Source organism: Pituophis catenifer, unplaced genomic scaffold (genome assembly GCF_029215685.1).
Source record: "Pituophis catenifer annectens isolate HBS135680 unplaced genomic scaffold, rPitCat1.0.hap2 SCAF_2, whole genome shotgun sequence".
In the NCBI taxonomy this organism is placed as follows: domain Eukaryota; kingdom Metazoa; phylum Chordata; class Lepidosauria; order Squamata; family Colubridae; genus Pituophis; species Pituophis catenifer.
Window position 1 is genome coordinate 265,279,946 of NW_027256882.1, and position 22,382 is coordinate 265,302,327.

The 22,382-nt window shown below is 34.9% G+C and overlaps 1 protein-coding gene across 3 annotated transcripts in view; it reads right to left on the reverse strand.

Annotated features, from left to right (window-relative positions):
• Nucleotides 1–1,803: 1,803 nt before the first annotated feature.
• Nucleotides 1,804–22,382, reverse strand: part of SREK1 (splicing regulatory glutamic acid and lysine rich protein 1) — a 31,407-nt gene continuing 10,828 nt past the window's right edge. The window contains exons 2-12 of one of the 3 annotated variants that reach the window (XM_070938852.1): nt 19,905–20,027; nt 19,524–19,636; nt 18,457–18,621; nt 16,090–16,268; nt 13,848–13,978; nt 11,619–11,727; nt 9,785–9,904; nt 8,856–9,419; nt 8,011–8,106; nt 6,352–6,493; nt 1,804–3,793 (exon numbers count right to left, since the gene is read on the reverse strand). In XM_070938852.1, coding sequence (XP_070794953.1) covers nt 3,647–3,793; nt 6,352–6,493; nt 8,011–8,106; nt 8,856–9,419; nt 9,785–9,904; nt 11,619–11,727; nt 13,848–13,978; nt 16,090–16,268; nt 18,457–18,621; nt 19,524–19,583 — 1,713 coding nt within the window. In that variant the 5' untranslated portion in view covers nt 19,584–19,636; nt 19,905–20,027 and the 3' untranslated portion in view covers nt 1,804–3,646. The remainder of the gene's footprint in view (nt 3,794–6,351; nt 6,494–8,010; nt 8,107–8,855; nt 9,420–9,784; nt 9,905–11,618; nt 11,728–13,847; nt 13,979–16,089; nt 16,269–18,456; nt 18,622–19,523; nt 19,637–19,904; nt 20,028–22,382) is intronic. The other 2 variants (XM_070938851.1, XM_070938850.1) reach the window with 2 other exon arrangements.

Here is a 22,382-nt window from a genome sequence, read left to right on the forward strand (position 1 = left end):
AATTATATTAATTTCTACTATGGGAATTTAATTTTTAAGCCTAATGATTTTTTACTTGAAGCAATTCAGCACTATATTTCTAGAGGGATGTTGTGAGATATTGAAGCCATCCCTCCCTACAGTTTAGGCATTGGCACTATCTTGGTCCATTCTTTGCACATGCTTTTTTCTAATGTACGTTATGCCCAATGTTTTTCACACTGCAGTTCTATTTGTAGCAATGTAGCAAAAAAGCTATTTTCAAATTGTGCTATTCAAGTTGTCAAAGCTTGAACAATTTCAATTAACATAACAGTAGTCTGAAATAAAGGCCACATTGCTTTTGATCCCTGTATTACTTTATATGAAGGTAAACAAATGCTAACAGAAATTAATATATCAAATACCTGTATTAATATTTTTGCAATGAACCATACTGTCTTTTTTAGCTAAGCTTACCAATTGTTCGTTCCTGAAGCTCTCTCGATATGAATAAAGTCACTTATTAGTTAATATTTACCAATCAAAAGAATTCATGCTATTTGGAAGTGGCTTGATAGCAGAATGTGTGGTAAGGCAGTGGAAATTAAAACCAGTACAGTATTTTTCATGTTTTCGAGTTTAACTCCCCTATCCCTCCATTGTGTTATGACTTTATCTTTGATGGCAGTGTGGAATAATTATTTATATTGCTAGAACTCTTGGAAGTGTAAGGTAAATCACCAGCTTAATTGTTCTAACATGTTTCAAAGTCCCATAAGGATCTAAAACTACCTTCTATTCCCAGTACCTTGTCAGCAACATTTAGCAAAGTTAGCTTCTTTGGCACCTGTGCTCTTTCCACATTTACTCAAGATGCTATGGCAGGCCACAAGGTCATCATACCCACCCATTGTACAATCCTTGTTATCTCCAAATCTGTCATGTCTGTATCTGACATTAAAGACAAGATTATTCTACAACCTTCATCTACACATTTGTGGTTATAATGCACGAGGCAGAAAGATAGGCTGTGTCCTTGCTAACAATGAAATTTTAAAAAAGTAAATTCAACTTGAGAACTTATGTGTTTTAAACTGACAGCATTATACTGTACTATACAAGACCTTTTTGTCACATTGAAATAAATTTGTATACTTTGGGGTTTGTTTTACAATTATTCCCAGTTTTGTAGTCTTGTGCAGTCTTTCTCTTCGTCTTTGCTCTACATCTTCCTGTTTCCACCACCACCACCACCACCACCCTTCCCACAATTGCAATTTTAGTGTTCAAAATCTACGGGAGGAATCTGAGCCCTCAGGAAAAATTGTAGAAGAAAATAATCATGCAAACACTGGCTACGGTATTCTTCAATTTGGTGCAATATTTTGCATAAGGAAATGTTTATGTATTCCTGTGGAACTACACAGAAACAAAAAGAAAGTGTCTCGATGATCTGATGCAATTTCAACAGGGATTTTATTGTAGACTCACACAACCTTAATCTATTCAGCTACTACATTAATTTTAAATTGATCCTAATCGAAGACTCACTAGGCCAACTGTAACCATCTCAGCCTCTGCTTGTAAATTAAAGTGATACCATCTTTGGCAATATATGAAAAAAAAAAACTTGGAACATTTGTGGAACATAAAGTACTGGCCATTACTTTATACTAAAAAGTTATAAACTTTTAATACGTATCTCCTCTGTGTTCCATCTTTTTTACTTTGCTATGTACCAAAGCAAACCAAAGTATCCACGTAACAAAATGCAGCTATTGTAGTAAATGATAATCAACTTCAAGGCATTTTTTTAAAAAGCAAATCAAAACTACTTCCCTCTAAAATACTAAAATTTATTAGTGATGGTACCAAAGATAGCAAGTATACAATCTTTGCTCTATGCTACTTACACATCATAAATATGACAGCTGCTGTTCCAAGACACAATCTTTCACAGTCCTTCAAGAAGCATGAGGTTTGTCATTGCTTTATCAGAATAAGCTGTTTGCGAGCCAACTTCATGTGGCATAAACATCACAAAATTACTGTCCATACTTTACATGGTAAAGCATTTACTAAAGGTTTTTTGAAGAAAAAAACTTTAGACTGTAACAAAAAAACAAAAACACCTCACCCAACAATGAGCTACTAAAGCAGTGTCACAATCTAAGGGCTCTATTATCTTATAGCTTTCACTTTATCATAAATACTCACCTATCTGTCCGTAAACAGAAATATTGAGAACACAAACTGAAAGCTATATGACTATTTGGCTTTTCATACCTCTTTTAAGGCCATATGATTGCATTACATTGTATTCAAATAGTTCTTTATTTTACAGTACAACCTTTTGCTTTAAATTTTAAAAGGCAGCAATGAGGCCAGAATTAGTTGCACTCATATGCTTTTTTCTTTCAGATCTTTATTGAACAGAACAGAAATCTTAATTTCTTTACTTGTGATAGAAAGTATAGAGATAACTTCTTACATTTAGCCCTTAAGATACATGCTTTTAAAGAGAGCTTTCTATGTTCCAGGCTGTTGAGAAGTAAATTACTTTTATTTAGCACTATTCAACTCCCTGGTTCAGTATATGATCAGAAAAATGTATGGATTAACTGGATCATGCCCACCTTTTTATGGTCGCTAAACAGCAATTAGGTAGGGTTGTTGTTGTTTTTTTACTTGAAATCAAGAGATCTTCCAATTATTTCAAATAACTAATGGTTGATATGAAAATGCTTTCAAATGCTTGCCTACTGGTGTGATAGAATCATCAAAGAAGAACTCAGAGAATTTTTTTAAAAAAACTCTTAGTTACTAGAAATCACTATTCTCTGTGTCAAAGGCACTAAAGCATCCGCTTGTGCTCTACATCTCCATTAAAAAGTAAAAATTAATCTTTCTGTTTCTGTTCTATTTGCAAGTGACTAGGCACCCTGTAATACAACTCAAGACAAAGTCAGTTGTTTGGAATTACTACATAGATGTGCTTATAATTGGAAGAATGGAACTCTAGTATAAACATGAATCTTCTTTTTAGAATCAGAACATTAGCATGCATTGATCAACTACTAGTTAAGAGAAGAATTTTAGACTTATGTTGTAAAGTATGTTTTTAAAAATATAAAAAGAAAGTCACAAACAACATAGGAAGAATCTTCACTTGCCTTTGTGGGCATAAACACAACGGTAAAACTGTGTTAGGTTAAAACTTTTCATCACTTGTAATTTACAACATCAAGGGAAATATGTTTATTTCTGCACCATTTTCAAGCACATCATCAAAACATATCACATGGAGTTTAGTTTTAAAACCATAAGAAAAACAAAATTTATCAATCTACAAATATTTTAACAACTTCCAAATGCATCCCCTCGGTAGCTTTTCAGGATAGTACAGACTGCAACCACCTAGTATTTTATTATCAATGAAATACATTTATTTTGGAAGATTTGACCATTGCCGTTTGCTTTTGTCACACCATATCCTATTGGTCAGTCCTGCTTCTTTGTCAGTCCTCAAACTGACCAAACCACCAAGGCTGGAATAGCTGCTAGCAGAATTTGGTATGTCCAGTTGATTGCTTAATATTTTTTATCTTCTTTTGATGTATTTTGCAGATCAGACAAAAGGTTTTGTATTTCTTTTCCAAAATGGGTCAAATGTCCATTCAACATTCTACACATCTTCAGTTTTAACTGAGATTGTTTCTTCATTTGGTTGACAGTTCCCATTCTGTTGTTCAATTTCTGCTGCAATTGTCTCCTCTTCCTCTGCTGCTTTATTGATCTCAGAATTTTGATTCTCTTTACTGAGATCTTTATCCTTTGTAAACAAAGAAAAAATATTTAAAAGGCAATAAATAAAAAATACACAACAAATGTATCTACAGTATTTTTTGGACTGTAAGACACACTTCCCCCCCTCCCCCCAAAAAAGATAAAAATCTGGGTGCGTCTTATAGTCCGAATGTAGCCCCTCCCACCACCGGCCCCCACCCTTTGGCCTCTGCCTCCCAGCAATTTACTTCCTTGCAGCAAACAGCAAACAGCTCATTTCAGCTTCAGCACAGCCTAATTAGCGCAAGCAGTTGATTGTCAGTTGGATTGGCCTCCCAACCCTCAGCTGTTTCAGGCTGCAGGGATTGCTATTGCCTATTGCCGCGCGGGCCTCCTGCAAGCAGGCAAATTGCTGGGAGGCAGATTTTTTTTTCTTGTGCTAATCAGGCTGAAAACGAAACTAAAGCAGGCTGTTTGCTGTAAGGCAAATTACTGGGAGACAGAGGCAGAGTTATTGTGAGTGTTTTATGAGTCTTACTTTCTTTTTTTGTGTCCTTTTGTTGTAAAATTTCTGTCTAGAATCAACAATTAGCTGGAATTTAAAAAGCATTTCACTAATTTAATTAAAATGTTACCTGAAGGAAAATAAAGAGGGGAACATCTAACAGATTGCGTGCTGAATAACTTACTGATTCTGATTACAGTACTAATCTATGCAAAGAAAAAAACTTAAAAACAGTTCCAAACTGGTAAAATTTCATATTATTTCCCATATTCACGCACTAGCGCATATCTTGTTTTCCTCCCCAAAAAAGGTAGGTGCATCTTATAGTCCAGAGCATCTTATACTCCGAAAAATACGGTAATTGATTTTTGAGGGCATGCACGGTCCCTCTCATTACTCCAAAATTTGAATTTTAAAAGTGTATAAAAATGAAAATAATAATAATAATCTCCATGTAAACTATATGGGACAAAAAAGAACAATAGTCAATCTAAATGGAAAGGAGGGAACCCAAATGCACACAATTCGTGATTACAAGGATCTGAACAAAGTAATAATTAGACACCATTATCCACTCCCATTTATCTCAGATCTACTAGACCAGTTACTAAAAACATCCATTTTTACAAAACTAGACTTGAGAAGTGGTTACAACCTTATCAGAATGAAAGAAGGGCAAGAATATATCAGCCTTTGATACAAGATATGGAAGGTTTGAATACACAATGATGTCTTTTTCAGCCTTGTTTCAAGTCTTATTCTGAAGGTTTTTCTCTAGCTTCACGAACCATTTCTGAAGACATTATTGTCTATTGGATGATCTCGTGGTTTACTCTGAAGAACCCTGCTTGCATGTAACTCATGTGAGAAATATATTGCAAAAAGTGCGAGACAATAAATTCTTTACTAAATTAGAAAAATGCACATTCAATCTCACTTGGGTTATAGAATATCCAGAAGTCATTCAAATAGATCCAGCAAAGATGCAGTCTATTCTATTATGTATCTTCACTCCCACTCCCTCGTAATGGAAAAGACTGCAGCACTCTCCAGGCCTTGCTAATGTCTACGGGAAATTCATCCCTAATTTTGCCAAGCTTGCAAAACCACTTCTGCAATTCCTGAAAAAATATCAGTGTTTCTCCTGGTCCAAAAGCAACCCTTTTGTTGTGCAAAATGTGAGTTCCACACTAAGTAGAGAAAGGGGTGGGGGGAGTTTACTTCTATGCTCATTTGACTCAAGAGCATTCTGCCCAGCAAAGAGAAATTATGACATTTTCAATGAAGAATAGTTTGCATTAAAAAATGCCTTTCAACAATAGGGGAGGGCAGGAAAATAGGCGGGCACAATCTTCTTCCATGAACTGTTGTTACCTGACAACAATTCAGTAGGATACAGAGGAATATTTAAAATTCAATACAGGCTTCCAAGAGAATTTTGGTGACTGAAAACCCTCACTGAAATAAAGGATTATGTTTCCTCTTTCTATCTACCAATTTTCTATCAGCCTAAAGAGAAAGAGTTTGAGAAATCTTTCCATTTATGTGCTAAGGGATGCAGCTTTCACTTCTAGAAGTGGAGTTAACTCAATCCTACCTGGTTGCTGGCTGCCACTAAAGGGGATTGGGAACTTGCCTTACAATAGATAATTGCTATTTAATGTAGGTCCTTCTTGTAGAAATACTACTCAAGGTATATAACATACATATATTATTTAGTTTATTATTAACTTCAGAACAGTATTAGAAAATATGCTAAACTGATTAACTTCACCTTCTGCAATTAAGAGTGGTTGTCTTTCCTTCCTATTGGAAACAATATTCTACCAAGCAACTCCTCCTGAGAAGGCCCCAAAAGAATAAAATTCAACACTGCAAATTTTGTCCTTTCACACTAAACTATTTGTTTTTTAAAAAAGGAATATGGTATTTATGACTTCTTGTTCTTGTCTGAAATTACTGAAGTATTTCAAAGAGAATTTTTCAGTAATTAAATAAAATTTAGGAGGTATCCAAAGAACCAACGAAATACAGCAGGCATTGAAGTCTTCCTAAAACATTCTACAATGATTGTATTGGCTTGATCAAAATAAGCTTACCTTCACAATAATGGTTTTATCTGATTTCTCTTTGACTTCTTTGTCTTTACTACTCTTTTGCTTTGAGGTAGACCTCTCCCTCTCTCTTCTTCGATCATTACTTACATCTCTCTCCTTCTCTGTCTTTTTGTCTTTCTTGCTTCTGTTTTGGAAAAAATATTATACACACAGATGTAATTAGGATGGTTCATTTCATGCTTACAGAATTCATTAAAGAACGATTAACGATTAACAAAGTCACACATCCTCAAACAATACTGAATTCAAGTAACATTGGAAGAAAGTCATATATTTAATGACAGGAAACATAAAATTTATTTTAGCAGTTTCTTCTAAATACTTTACACCGGTAAAACATGGGCAAGCAAATTTTAGATTTTACTCAAGATACCTGGAGAATAGTAATAATCAACTATTCTCAAAATTAGCACATAAAGAACCTCCCAGTTAAGATTAAATAAATGTTTGTATTAAATAATGTTACTCAACAAAGAATATCTAGCAATACAAAACTATTTTACACGCCAAATTTAGCATTTAAAAAAAATAACCTTAGTTCCTTTGCGAATAAAATTATTTAAGTCATCTTAAAGTTTATCTATTTATTTATCTAGAAGATTTGTATGGCTGGCCACCTTAAACAACTGCGAACAGCCTACAACAGCAGTAAAAAATTAAGCCGGGCTGGCTTAATTTCTTTTTAAGGGTTTTTTAATTGTTTTGTTTTGCTTATCGTTTTAATTAATGGGGCCAAATTTATATATATTTTTAAATGTGTTTTAATATTTGTATCTGATGTTTTTATCTGGCTGTTCACCGCCCTGAGTCCTCAGGGAGAAGGGCGGTATACAAATTCAAAAATAAATAAATAAATAAATAAATAAATAAATAAATAAATAAAAAAACAATAACTATAAAGTGTATCCATCAAACTAAAAAAATCCTGTACCTTAATAATCCTTTTAGGATAGCAATAGCACAGATTTATATACCACTTTACAGTGCTTTACAGCCCTCTCTAAGCAGTTTACATAGTCAGCATATTGCCCCCAATAATCTGGGTCTTTGGAGGGATGGAAGGCTGAGTCAACCTTGAACTGGTGGGACTTGAACTGCCAAACTGCTGGCAATCAGCAGTCAGCAGAAGTAGCCTGCAGTACTGCACTCTAATCACTGCACCACCATGGCTCTGTGCACAGGATGCACTGCAGGAAGCTCCAATAGCGACAATTAGGCTAAAGGCTGCCTTGAGCCAAGTTCAAATGCAGTCTTTAAAGAACTGGTTTATCACTGCCTTTTTTTTCTAAGGGTTTTTTTCAACTTCTAGTCAGACAACTAGAACTATTGTTCCTTTGAACTATTGTTCAAAGGAACAATAATGGTTTGAGATTTATATTATAAGTAAACTGTCAAAGTTTGGAGACTACAAACACGCACACAAAATTTAAGGTAAATTATTTAGAATGTCCTAAAAAGAAAAAAAACTTGAAGGTAATTATTAATCAAATAAGAAAAGCCAGACATATGTTTTGTTTCTTTCTTTGTTCGGTTTTTTGTTGTTGTTTTTTTTGCATTAATCTACTTGCTGTTAATGAGAGGCACATACTGCAGTAGAATCTGAACAGCACAAAACTCTGCATGATAAATCTATGCATTTACCTCCTTGGAGATGGAGACCGAGATGATTTCCTTTTTGTGATTTTGGATGATCTGGGAGACTTTGAAGGACTTCGGCTCTTCCTCTTCCTTCGATCTCTGTAAGATTCATTAATCAAAAATTAATGGAAATCCACCGGGTATTACTAATTTAATTAAGCTCAAGTTGCTCTCTCATGTAGATCCCAAATTGCAGTCAACCTCATCTATATAAAGTTATCTCATCTATAAAGTTATCTTCAATCACATTTTGATTGAAAAGCAACAGTTGCTGTTTTTATCATTATACCAGAGAAAAACAGAGACCCTTCTATAAACTGCTGCGGGTGCTCATTCACACCTTGCTAAACCATAATTTGGCATAATAGCCCTGCAAATACAATTTATACAAAAATGCATTAAAACCTAACACAAGGCGAGTTGATAAAAAAAATAATCCTGATCTGGTATGTTTTGAAGAACAAAACACTTTCAATGCAGCAGATAATATTTAGTTTTACTCATTTGAAGAATAACCAAATATATATAAGGCGTTTTTATATGTGTGGACGTTTATTGCATGATACATGAACTTCATGTAAATATCAAGACAAGGCAAGAGATTTGCACAAGAAAAATCTTGTCTAGAAGCACCAAAGGTTTACCTCTGAAATCCTTCATAATTTAACAGATGAAAGTATATGGTAATCAATTCATAAAGTGGCCCTAATTTAATTCCTTCAGAAATATGCAACAAGTATAAAATAAGTCTCATTGTTTTAGTATGCACACTAAATGTACTATTTATTTACTACAATTTCAATTTTTTTTAAAAAAAATGAATTGAGGAACTTTGAAAAAAATCAAACCTGCTAGAACTACGTGATCTTCTTGAGGAACTATAGCTTCTAGGGGGTGTTTTAGATCTCTTCTCCTTTTTCTTTTTTTCATCTCTTTCTCTGTCTCTGTCTCGATCTCTTTCTTTGTCTTTTACTTTTGCTTTCTCCCCTTCTTTATCTCTTTCATGGTCCTTTTCTCCCTCCTTTCCTTTCTCTTTTTCTTCCTCCTTTTCTCTGACATGTTCTTTGTCATCCTTCTCTTTGTCTCCTTCTGTTTCCTTCTCCTTTTCCCTTTCTTTGTCCAAATCTTCTCTTTTATCTTTTTCCATATCTGTTGCTTTCTCCTTCTCTTTTTCTTTCTCCTTCTCTTTGTCTTTTTCTCGCTCCTTATCCCTATCTTTCATTCGGTCCTTCTCTCTATCCTTGGTCTTCTCCTTCTCCCTCTCTCTCCCTCTATCCTTTTCTCTGCCTCTATCTTTTTCCCTGCCCCTATCCTTTTCTCGAACTCTATCCTTCTCTTTTTCTTTATCTCCGTCTTTCTCTCTAATCTTTTCTTTTTCTCTAATCCTCTCTTTGCTTTCTTTCCTCTTCTCCCTGAGAAAAGAAAATATTTATTAATTTAGCTTACCTAACATTCACTGTAAGAGAGCACAAGTCAAGTAAACTCAATTCCCAAAACTGTCCTTTAACAGGATACACTGATTACAAATGGCAGAAAAATTACAAAATAGCATCTTGCAGAGAGATGGAAAAATCAGTAAACGAAAATGATATTATGCTAACTGCTCTATCCTCATGCCATTTGTGGTGACAAGTTAAATATACAGCTGGATAACATGCAATTATAATTCTATAGCAAGATATACTATTAAATTTAACTTTTAGGATTACTCCTAAGCCTTTTAGTGTTTGGGGATAATATCAAAAATATATAATAGCATTAATTATAGGAATCTTACCAAGAAGGAGAGCTGCTTCTTGATCTTCGGCGTTCTTTAGACTTTGAACGCTTTTTGGGTGGACTTTTGGATCTCCGTCTATCCTTTTGACTAGAACGTGATCTATCACGGGATCTACTCCTGTAGCAAGTAATTGTAGAGGCTAAATGCTATAAATTATACTGGTTCTCTTCCTATGTTGCCTGCATTATTGAGCATTTTTTTTAAAAAAAATGAACGTTCACAAATTACTAAACAACGTGAAAAGCCAAACAATACGTTCCAAAGCCAACTTCAAAGCAAAAGGCAAATAAAATGTAATTATTGTATGAATAATGATGACAAATTATTATAATCTTATAATTTTTCAGTTTACAAAAAGGGCTATAAAAATTCTTCCAAAAGTACAACTACATTCACAGCCAGTTCAAAGCATCTGAATTTAGCATTAATTATACATTGTAACACCCTATGCTTCCCATTTTGTCTCCAACTCCCAAGGGAAGAGAAACTAACCTGCGAAGCTTATTTGTATGCAGTAAAATTATGCCAATTTTAGCAATAATCCTTACAGGTAGGCTTGGAGAGAACCTAGGCTGCCTATTCCATCACAGGAGAAAGTTCAATCATAAGAGCAAGAATGTGGATTCACAGATAAAGAACGAGTTTCAGAAATACATTTACTATTAATACTTTGTTTTTAGTAAGGTCTTAAAATTTCAGTATATATTATTGGATATTAAAAAAATGGCTGGAGATAAATATGAATATTAAATATGTGGCACTTTCTTGGGATGAATGCTATGGATCAAGACAGATATTTTTCATAGTCATTTCTAACAATAGTATAATGGAAGCATTTTGGTATACTCATACACAACTTCCTTATAATGTATCATTATGTTTGTGAAGTCTGTGTCTAAAGAATTCTTGGATTTAAAAGAGTATTATATTTTATTATTACTTCACAGGTTGTCGACAGCCATTTTACTTTTCAATCCTGAGACACTTTTACTGTTTTTTTTTCCTGTAGCATATATCATCACTATTATACTATATAATGCACTACAATTAAATATTAATGCACAAAGAAGGGTTCAATCTCATCTTGGTCCTTCTTGGTAGAACCTCCCTCCTAACTTAACCAAAAATTGAAATCCCATTTGTCAACTAAATCAGTGCATTTTGATTTGACTTTCAAACCAGACTGAATTTTTAGAAACAATTTGTGTGGGTGTGTGTACAGTCTTAGCACATTGGCGAGCAACAAGCAAGGAATTCTAATCTGAATAAGAACAAAGTTCCCAGTTCAGAATATTATAATAATGTCTAAGGAGGACTGCAAGCTTATCACCCATTGTCATAAGCCAGGATTCTTAGCAATTTTATTTTTGGCAATCATTAAGCTTAACTTAGCCACAAATTAAGAGCAAGTTAATATATTTGCTTTGCATGTGAAAATATTAAATTTCACAGGCAAATATGATTTAGGTACCACCTCAGGGCTGCGTAAAGATCTGAAAATTCATGCCATAATTTAATAGCTTCTTAAACTGGACAAAAGGATCTCAAAACACAGGTTCAGCTATATCACAGCAATTCCTGGAACCCTTGCCGATATAAACCTTTTTGGCTCCATGGACCAGCAGCAGCAGAAATGGTGGCAATTGAGAGGATGGTTTCGTGTGTGCAACCCAATCCCACACATGCACAAATAAAGCTTTGTGCGCTTGCCTGCCACTTGTGCAGCCCAGTTCCCAACGAGTCACGGCAGGGAACTGGGGACACCTGCCTTAGCTGACACAGAAGACAAATTCACTATAGATCTCAGAGAAGCTTTATGTAGAAGACTTACCTGCGTTTTGAATGTGATCTTTTCCTTCGAGATTTTGAACTAGATCTGGATTCTGAACGTGAATGGGAACGCGATCGACCATCTTTTCTTTCACTGCTCTTTCCAGACTCTGAGAGAAAAAACGACTTTGCAGTGTAAGCTCAGAATATTTAAAGATCCCAGCTAACAATCTGGCACAAGTGGAATGTACCACATATATTGCAAGGGGCCTACTCTCTGCACATCTTCCTTCTTTGCAAAAATCCTTCAGAAACATCCAAGAAAGTCATTGCATATATTCGTTGAGTGCAGCCATCCTGCAGCAGTACACATAAACCAGATAATTATAAACAGCTAGCTAAATAAGGAATGGGATTTGTTGCTGCCACAATGCACAAGATTAAAACATGTTTGGCAAAATTGATTTCAGACAGAAAACACACAATTTGATAGAATTTTGAAAAGCTATGCAGAAATGAACATGAATAGCACTGGAATTTTATTGTCAAAGCATTGCTACAATTAAGTAGTTAATCCCCAAATCTTTAAGAACATAATGGACTCAACCTATAAGAAAGGCAATAATTCTAGAACCAGAGTCAAGAAAATAAAAATGTGTTCATTCTGTTTTTACAATAACATGAAATGAAATGATAGACTGATTCATAATATATATCCTTTAATATTCTACAAACTTAGTTAAATGGCTATGGTGTTTAAGGTCACTGATTTTTTTACATTTGTTTATTGAAAATGGACTGACTAGATGTTAGCCATATCAAGAAAAACTACCAAGATAATCTGTATGATGTTTTCTTTCATTTTTAAAAATAATAACATATCATTCAAATAAGGAAAACATGAATGCTAAAGGTCAGAGTTTATTTTTCTTTGTAAGGTACTTAAGAAATTTTCATGGTCTGGTATTTGTTTCTTGGATAATCTGCCAACTGCTTCAGTAATTTTCATTACAAAATCAAGTTATCTCTAGAATTTGCCTGTCAGTTGTCTTCTGATGTTGTGATAAATAATTAATTTTAACTGCATGGATTATTTTAGCAGTTCAGGTGCAGTCTTCCCAATCCAATACTGCTAGTTTTGACCTTTTTCCTAATTACCATAATTTTCTGATGATTCTGAGTATTACAACTACTTCAATAAATTTAGAAGTGTCCTTTACACATCAATACCTAAAAATAAAAAAGCAGAGCAACTGAGCAACTCATCTGCACTTAAACAAAACACCAATGCTCCCAAGAAAAGTTATACTGTATTTTTTGAGCTATAAGACACACTTCCCCCCCCCCACCAAAAGTGGGTGGAAATGTGTGTGCGTCTTACAGAACGAATATTGCCAAAACCCCGCCCACCCGCTGGCCCTAACTCTTCGGCCTCTGCCTTCCAGCAATTTGCCTCCTTGCAGCAAACAACAAACAGCCTGGTCATCTTCAGCACAGCCTGATTTAGCATGAGCAGCTGACTGGCGGTTGATCGGCCTCCCAGAATACTGTCGCCTCCGCACATCCCATTTTCCACCTCAGCGCATCCAGTTTTCAGCCCATTCCCATTGCCACCAATTGGCACCGTTGTTCGACGGTGATGGGGAGTGGCAATCCCTGCAGCCTGGAACAGCTGACTGGCAGTATTCCGGGAGGCCAATCCAACTGCCAATCAGCTGCTTGTGCTAAATCAGGCTGTGCTGAAGATGACCAGGATGTTTGCTGCAAGGAGGCAAATTGCTGGGAGGCAGAGGCAGATTTTTTTTTCTTGTTTTCCTCCTCTAAAGCTAATGTGCGTCTTATAGTCCGAAGAGTCTTATAGTCCGAAAAATATCAATGCAAAATAATGAAGCTGCAAGCCATAATGAGAAAGAAGTCCAAACAGAAGGAAAAAAGAAGAGAAACGGGTGAGGCAGTAAGAAGAATAAAAAACCTGAAAGAAGAATTAAGGAGACCACAAAATGAAAGATTGTTGGAAAGCTGTGAGGAGTTGGGCCAACAAAAATAGTACTTTTTTTAAAAAAGTATTAAAAATTATTCAATAGTTTGACATAAAAAAAGCAGTGCTATCAGGTACCTTAACTGCACATTCTTGACTATAAAGTACTAAACCACTCATCAAAATTACTGAGTCCACCAATGAATTCTGCCCAGGATAGCCTCTCCCTGTTTCCTAGAAGAAAAAAATGCTCCACCAAACATACATGCCAGGAGTTACCCCAGTGGAAATGCAGGGCAAGGAGAAGCCTACCTGGCTCAATAGCAGCTGATATAAAAGACTGAGCTTCCCGTACTCTCTTCATCACTTCCTCCAACTCCTTTGCAGCAGCTTGTGGTGTCATTTCAGGTGGCTTCACTATTGCATTATTGGAGTGGTTTATTCTAAATTAAACCACAGATTGTATTGAGTTATTTCACTGCATGTATGCATATGTTTCAATCTAGCTTTTTTTTTTTTTTTTTTTGTTATGCCATCGAGTAGAAAACAGACTCATGTTATTTATTAGCTCATGGATGGTTTGGACTAGACTTCAAAACAATGAATTTCACAGATAAAACTACTGGTTTTTTTTTTATCTTATTCCCTGAGTAATAAGTCATTTTTTTTTTTTTGCATATTATGATTAAAGGAGGGGGAGTTAAATCTATCAGAGATACATTTTACATAAAAGCCTTTAAAGGTAAAGATAAAGACTTTCCTTTCCTGTCCTGTCCTGTCCAGCTCCAGGCCGTGGTGCTCATCTCAGTTTCCTAGCCGAGGGACCCAGTGTTGTTTGAAAACCTTTTCTGTGGTCATGTGGCCAGCATGGCTATACGCCAAAGTCATATGGAACATTGTTACCTTCACACCAAAGTGGTACCTATTTATTTGCTCACATTTTGCATGTTTTCAAACTGCTAGGTGGGCAGGAGCTGGTGCAAGAACAAACGCACACTCCGTTGCGCAGCGTTCAGGTCTCAAACTCAGGTGGTCGGATTTCCAGCTGACAAGCTCAGCATCTTTAACTGCTGAGCCATTGCGCCACCCCCCTCTTAAAGGCCTATCACTTTTAGCAATTACTTACCCTGCCTATTCCTCCTCTTGGCTAATGAGACAGAAAACTAATTTGAAAAACATGGTCCAAGAAAAATTTGAGACCTGAAAATACAGGTGTCAAACTCAATTTCCTTGAGGGCTGCATCAGGGCTGTGGTTGACCTCGGGGGAGGGACGGGACTGGGTGGGCGTGGTCATATTGACGCCACTCCCCAAACTGCTGGCATGTTTCTGGGCTGAAGCAACATGGGCTGGCACCCTTACATTTTCCAGGGCAGCTCTGTAGGCCGGATCAGACCACATTGTGGGCCAAATCCGGCCTGTGGGTCTTGTGTTTGACACGCTGTGCTAGTAAAATACCTCCTTTGAACTCAGATGTTTTTCTTCTTCCCCTTCTGTCAAATCATAGTCCCATAACTCCTTAACCTCTTCCATCACTTTCTCACATATAATTATTTTGTTGCATTACTGCTCTCCTAAGTCTCCTCTTCTCTCCCCCTTCTTAATTTCCTAAGAATGCATATGGATCTATCTGAAGTCCAGAGGCATTTTGACTATCAAGATACAATTTAGCTTCTTTTTTATGAAATCCAAGCAAAATATTAAATTAGCATAGCATTTTAAATTTTATTAGATATTAAGAGAACACTTCTTGAATGTAAAAAAAGAACATGGGAATGATGTCTGTGGCCAGTTGCTTATTCTTGTACATGTAAGATAAAACAAAAATGAAGCCATTAAGCTGCCTCTTATCTGATTTTTCAAAATATGCCTTCAACCTCTAAATTAAAATAAACCCTAAATTTTACAGCATTTAATACGGTGCTTTTCAGAGAGATTACAATTTTTAAGACTCTCAATCAGTACTGTGAATTGTTCAAGGTCTCTAGCACAGAATAGGACCCTATCAATGTAGTACAGAATTGTGTCTCAATTCACCAGCTGCCTTTATGAAAATATAATATATGTGAGTGTTCTCTCAGATTTTCATAAAAGCATCTTTCCATTCATATTTTATGAAATACTTCTAATTGTACATGCCAAGAATGAACTGCAACTTCCTACAGGCCATCCAAATCTTCTGTGCTAAATCCCCAATGCTTATCCATGGCTTCTGTCCAAAAGTTATTTATTAACTAATTATAGCAAATGTATCACTTGTTTTATTTGGAGTAAAGTCAATGAGTTACCAATAAAAACATTTGCATTTTTCCCATAGACTCACAGCAGATCTATTTGTTAAGTGTGTGCAATATATTGCTTGAGTAAACCTATGGGGCTTGCACAAATTTTGTGGGAATGCATACAAATGTCCCTATGAAGAATATGTATGTATGTATTATGCTAGAAATAGGCAACCTAATACTCTCCAGATGGTTTGGACTACAACTCTTACAAACTCTTTCCACTCTGGCTAATGTTGATAGAAATTTATTATAAAAGTGTGTTTTTCTTACTTCAATGGTCTGTCTCCAAACACAACTCCATTAAAGGCAAGAGCTCTAGGTACAGAATTCTGGTCAGCAAATTCCACAAAGGCAAAGCGTGTTGGCTGGGTTTCGTCACCTGCCATCCGCACAAACTTCACTTCTCCAACTTGCTTGAAAAACTCAAGCAACTGATCAGCTGTTGTAGTCTGAAGGGGGGGGGAAAAATAAACTCATTTCTCATTCTGCTTATTTGGAATCATGCCAACTACAATGTTCATTTCTGTCACCAAAATTAAAGCTATTCCTACATCTTGAACACCAATATTAAAAGCAAGAAATAACACTTTTATCTGCATATTTCTAAATAATAACACCTTAAACATCCTGTTTAAATTTAACTCACTTATAAGCATGACATTTTCTGTCTGTTTACTCCAAAAGGAAATGACAACAATGATTATTGGGTAAATATCTCCTTTAAAAATACGTCTGTGTGTATGTATGTATATGTATGTATGTATGTATGTATGTGTATATATTCATATTTGAATATATATGCTTATTTAACCTACTGTAACTTACTTTAGTTGTATATATTCCCGAAAATAAGATCCTGTCTTATATTTTTTTGAACTCTGAAATAAGCACTTGGCCTTATTGCCATGCGCTCAAAAGCCCGATTGGGCGTATTATCAGGGGATGTCTTATTTTGGGGGAAACAGGGTATATATATGTCTGGTTATGTGAACATGTTGCAAAGGGAAAAATCTAAGTCTCTTTGAAATTGTTATAATTTTACAACTTTATAATTTTAACATTTTTAATCTTAATCAACTTTAATATTTTAGTTTTAATTTTAAATACTGTTTCCATGTTGTTATTACACTGTACAACACCTAGAATGGTGTTGAGGGAGCAACAGAAAGAATTAGTAAAGGATATATTCTATAAATGCTTAAGATGAAATCAAGAGATTTAATACAGATAAAACAGTAATGGAGATTGAATAACTAAATACGGAATTTGAAAACAAATTTTGTACAATTGGACACGTGTTTGTAAAAATTTGTTGAAATTTGAAAAGAAACAAGTTAAGGATTGCATAACAAAATGGTTACAACATACAGATGGATCAATGGGAGAGGTTGGAGATAAAGAAACTAAATTTACACTATACTAAACTTTAAAATAGATTTTTAAATAATTTTATTGCTTTTAGAATAACCAAAAAATAAAAAGCAAAAGAAAACACAATATATAATATAGTATAATCTAATACATATATTATAAAAAAATAACATCACTTTTTAAGTGCTTTAAAAAAGTGAAAAAATACAAGAAAAATAAAATATAGCATTAGAATAGTTATTCTATATACATTATCTATTAAGCAATATATCTATAAACACATATACTCATATATGCTTATTTAACCTACCATAACCTACTGGAGTTTGTAAAAGAGGATGCCATATTTCTTTGTATTTATACATACAAAGTCAATCTACTCATAAGTAATTTAAGATACAATTTTTACAGAATAATGTACCAGTGGTGTATGACACTTATGAGACCATAGAAGTTATCTAAGATGTATAAAGACATCTAGTCAATGTGAAAATGAGATGTTACTATTTTTTCAATGCCCCGTTTTGTTCATTTTGCTGTCTATTGGATTATTTTAGTTTGACTGTCTACTTGATTTAATGTTTTTAGCTGGGTTTTTTTCCTAGTGTTTGGTATGCTGCCAAGAATCTACTGGAGTTGGGTGGCCAATAATAGAAAAAAAGAAGAAGGAGGGAAAAAAAAAAAAGGGGGGGGGGGGACAAATACATATAATAATGCAAAGATGCCCATGCTTTGGATCATTATCCTCAGAGATCAGATTGTCCAACTTTGTCAGTCTATCCCAAGACCTTTAAAACTTGTTTTGCCCTTGGACTTAGGGGTGAGGACATGGAGCTGAGCCCAGGCTTTGGTTATGTTAATCTGCATCTCTTTTTAACTCAGCTGTTGTTTTATATGTTCCATTTTTTGTTTTTTCTGTTTTTGTATTTTTTTAACAGTTAACCAAATTATGATTTTGAGATGGGCAGCCATGTAAATTAAAATAAGAAATACATAAAGGAGTATTATATTGGTGCGTTATTAGAGCTGCTCCTTAGCAACAGCAGTTCTGGCAGCCATGATTAAACAAGGACCATATGAATCATAATGCAAAGATCTCGTGTCACGGTGACTTCTGACTTAACAGATTTCCCAGACTTTGCTTACATGAAAGACTAAGGTAATTGGATTTTCTGATGGAGAGAATGGAGCAAACAACTGCAATTATACACAAAATAAGCAGCTACACTTTTTATTAATATATTCCTCTGTAATAGAAATGTTTACCTGGGAATTCAGGTTTCCCACATATACAGTCCTTCTAATTTCATCAATCTTGGAAGGATCCACATTGCCCATAATGGGTGGCTGGGGTATGTCTCCAATAGCTGTAATATTATGATCCAATGCTGTTGCTGGTATAGCTCCTAGTGGACCAAGGGAAATTCCTATCTGTAAGTAGAGAATATAGAAACAAGCATGGGGTCTTTCTTCTGTTTTGAATAATACAAAAATATTTTTATACTGATTTAAAAATTATCTGAAAACACTATCTTCAGTTTTAAAACATGAAGCAATAATTCTTTGAAATTCCGGGCAATAAGGCAATATTCTTAGCAGAAAAGTATGTACGAAGATTGAATAATTGGAGTACTGCAAAGCTGTTTCAGTCCTTTTAAAGTCTGGCAGCTTTCTATACAAGACTGTACCAATCTATAAAAATTCTAGCTTTAACATTATTTTTCTTGCTATTTCCTCTGATCCTCTTTGCTAATATAGGCTTCTGATGAAGTCTAAATCTTACTATGTTAAGGATTTTGGTTTATCCTAGTAAATGCCCCATCTTACTTTGGATTTTAACTACAGTATTTTTCTCACTATAAGATGCCCCAGACCATAAGACGCATATTAGCTTTAGAGGAAGAAAACAAGAAAAAAAAAAATCTGCCTTTGCCTCCCAGCATCCATCTGGTTAGCGTCCTTACAGCAAACAGCCTGGTCAGCTTCAGCACATTATCGAAGCCCCAGCACGTCAGGGCTCTGCTCTGTTGCGCCCACCACCAGTCAACTGACCTGAGCTGCCGCCGCCAGGGAACCTTCACTGCCAGCAACAAACAGCGGCAGCGGTGACAGGCGGCAGCAGCGAACACCAACCCCCCTCCCTCCCACCCCAATATTCGCTCTAAGATGCAGAGAAATTTCCACCCACTTTTTTTTTGGGGGGGGGGTGCGCACCTTATAGTGCGAAAAATACTGTAATTACACATTATATTGTGTCAAAGCCATCCCTATCACAGGCTAATTACTAAAAATGTAACTGAATCAGTTGCATTATTACATCTAGCATTACTTACTGAACTCACAGGAGGCGTTGGTATAGGAAGCAACCCTCCACCAGGAATCAGACTTGTCATTGTTGGAGCAGGAGCCAAGAGAGAGAGGGCTTTGGCTTCATCTGGAATTTTACCTGAAGAGCAAAATGATTTTGTTATCAAAAGTAAGGTCACCTTTCAAATTTTATTCTTCTATTTACTATTTCCCTTCAACTTAAATATAGTAAAGAAAACAAAAAACTACAACAGCCTTTTAAAAAAAAGCAAAACAACACACGTCTTCCTTTCCCCTACTCCACTAGGAACAGTAAGTGAGCAAAACTACAATCTCATTACCGGATTTTTACTTTAAAAACTGAACAATGAGTAGATAATTATTTAACACTTTGAGCTATGGGTCACCTGTACTGGAAACTTAATGTTCATGAACCAAACGATATCAAGCATGGACGCTTTCGCAGGACGTTGTTTCACGGTGATCGAAAGGTGTGTTACACATGACAACCGTTCGTGTTGGCTGCATCACTAATAGCACACAGAACATCAGATACAGAAAAGAAGAACATTTTTTAAAGTTTAATCCCCAGAAATGGCAAATAACCAAATCAGTCAAAAAGAAAAAAGAGGAAACAGGAGTGTGCTAAGCAAAAACTGGCCTTTTCTTCTGCTGAAAGTGGCTGTGAAAAATATTGCCAGTTGATCACCAGTTGTCAATCTGGTACAACAAATCAAGAAGGCAAGAAACATAACGATTCATAGTTTAAGTACTTTGACCTAACAAGACTCACACCTCTATAGCATTATGAGGGATAGTGTAATCTAGTCTTTACAAAAATATTTACTTGATCACTGGCATGTTTGTTATATCTGTATAATGTCAGTGCAGCTGATCCACTGTTGATTTTACAAGATGACAAGGAGATTCTGTCTCTCGCTATACATATTCAGGGAGCAAGGTTTACCTCAATAAAATTGCTCAGGCTCTTAACTCAGAAATGTTTTATGTTAGGGATTGAAAATTAGGATAAAAATACTTTAAATAATTAAATAAAAATTATTTCACACTAGCCATGGTTATCCATATTTGAATAATTTGATTGAGTTGATCTTTACTAAAAATGTATTTTAAGGATAACCAATTTATACTACTCTTTAAAATGCTTTATAGCGGCTAACTACTATATTTGTGGGTTATGCCCAAACAATTTAAATGTAAATATTTTAAGCGCAGGACTACTAAAAGGATTAGTTCCTAATCTATCCAGATATTAAAGACTGCAGATGACAAAGTACTCTGCCAAGGAGCCACTGTCTGAAATAACTGTTCCTTATTAGAGCAAGCACAAGAATTTAAGTCAATCTGGCCTCATAAAGCATCAATTATCTAGAATTATAATAGTAAGAAAAAACACAGTATTTTTTATTTTAAAATCCTCACCAACTAATCTACTAATGCTATAATGTTCCATTAAAAAAGCCACAGACATAATGTAGATAACACAGATCTCCATATTAAGCTCAAAAAGTTATCCCACTTCAAAAAGGGGAAGATGTTTCTGATGTTAAAAAGTTACCTGAAGATCTATATTAAACATTCTGACAATTTTGAGTTTTGGAAGGATATTATTTAAAACTTTTTATATATAAAAGTTGAAACACTGCAAACTTTGATTGAGAGGAAAGATTAAACCAGCTACATAAAAACCATAGTATAGTTCTACTTGATTGAATGGATTTAAAAATAATAGGATCTTGACTGAAATAGTAAGTGGACTGCATTTAAATGAAAGTATTTCAAACCCAATTTCCTATCGTTCCATAGGCCTAGAAAGTTCAAGTGCACATTCCAAAATAAATGCTTATAAACTGCAGTCTTCCATGACCATATCTAATTGGGATTTCTCCTACTAATGGAAGACATTTAATCCAATCGAGGCACCCAATAGTCAAAGGAAAATAACTAATTTTCAATGATTTTCCTCTTCCCTGTAAATTTCCTCATTCCTGAAAGCAGCATGGGAAATCATACAGAGAAATGAAAAGTCATAAAGTAACTTCTCTTACTTAATTGAGAAACCTTTGATCAGTGGGTGGCCACCAAGTAAATATAACAGGTAACAACTTATAGTAAATACTGAACTTTCGAACCTATACCTACATGTTATTTACTAGAAAACAAGCCTTCTTTTAAAAAGTAACAAAATTAATATCTATCTTCAAAATTAAAGAAAATAAAATAATTTTAAAACATCTGCTAAAAACAGACTTACATCCAGAAAGGGCCCAACTGTACCTCACTGAACTTGTGCAAGACCAAAGTTTTACTTCAGTAAATTATTCCAGACTAAATATCACCGCATGTTTTCAATGTAATCATAAAAAGGTAAGAACAAAAATTTATAAAAATGTATTTGAATAGTTATTTTGGCAAAAGACATTCCCATGCATAGGACTCCTTAAGTGCACAACACTCAGCACTGGTGATGGCTCAAATGACACTTAAAAGCAATGATGTAAAAACATAGACATTCACAAAAGGTTTTTATTCAGAACTAGACTATGTCACTTTAAACTGATTAATAACTTTAACTACTTCAATCTGTGTAATATAATTCTATCAATTTAAAGCTTCTATCAAAAGTTTCAGCCCCTTACTTTACATTTCTAAATAATTTGTAGCTTTAGTATAGATCCTGCTGGTCCATTAGATAAACCAAAATTTCCAGTAGGGTTTACTGCTAATTGTGTAATTCCCTATTTACTCATAAAATTATCAGAGCACAGTAAAATATTTTTATTAATGAAAAAAGATATGCAAAACTATGATAAAAGATGCCAAAAATAATTTGTGAACTTTCATCCCTGTTGCAAAAAAAAAGT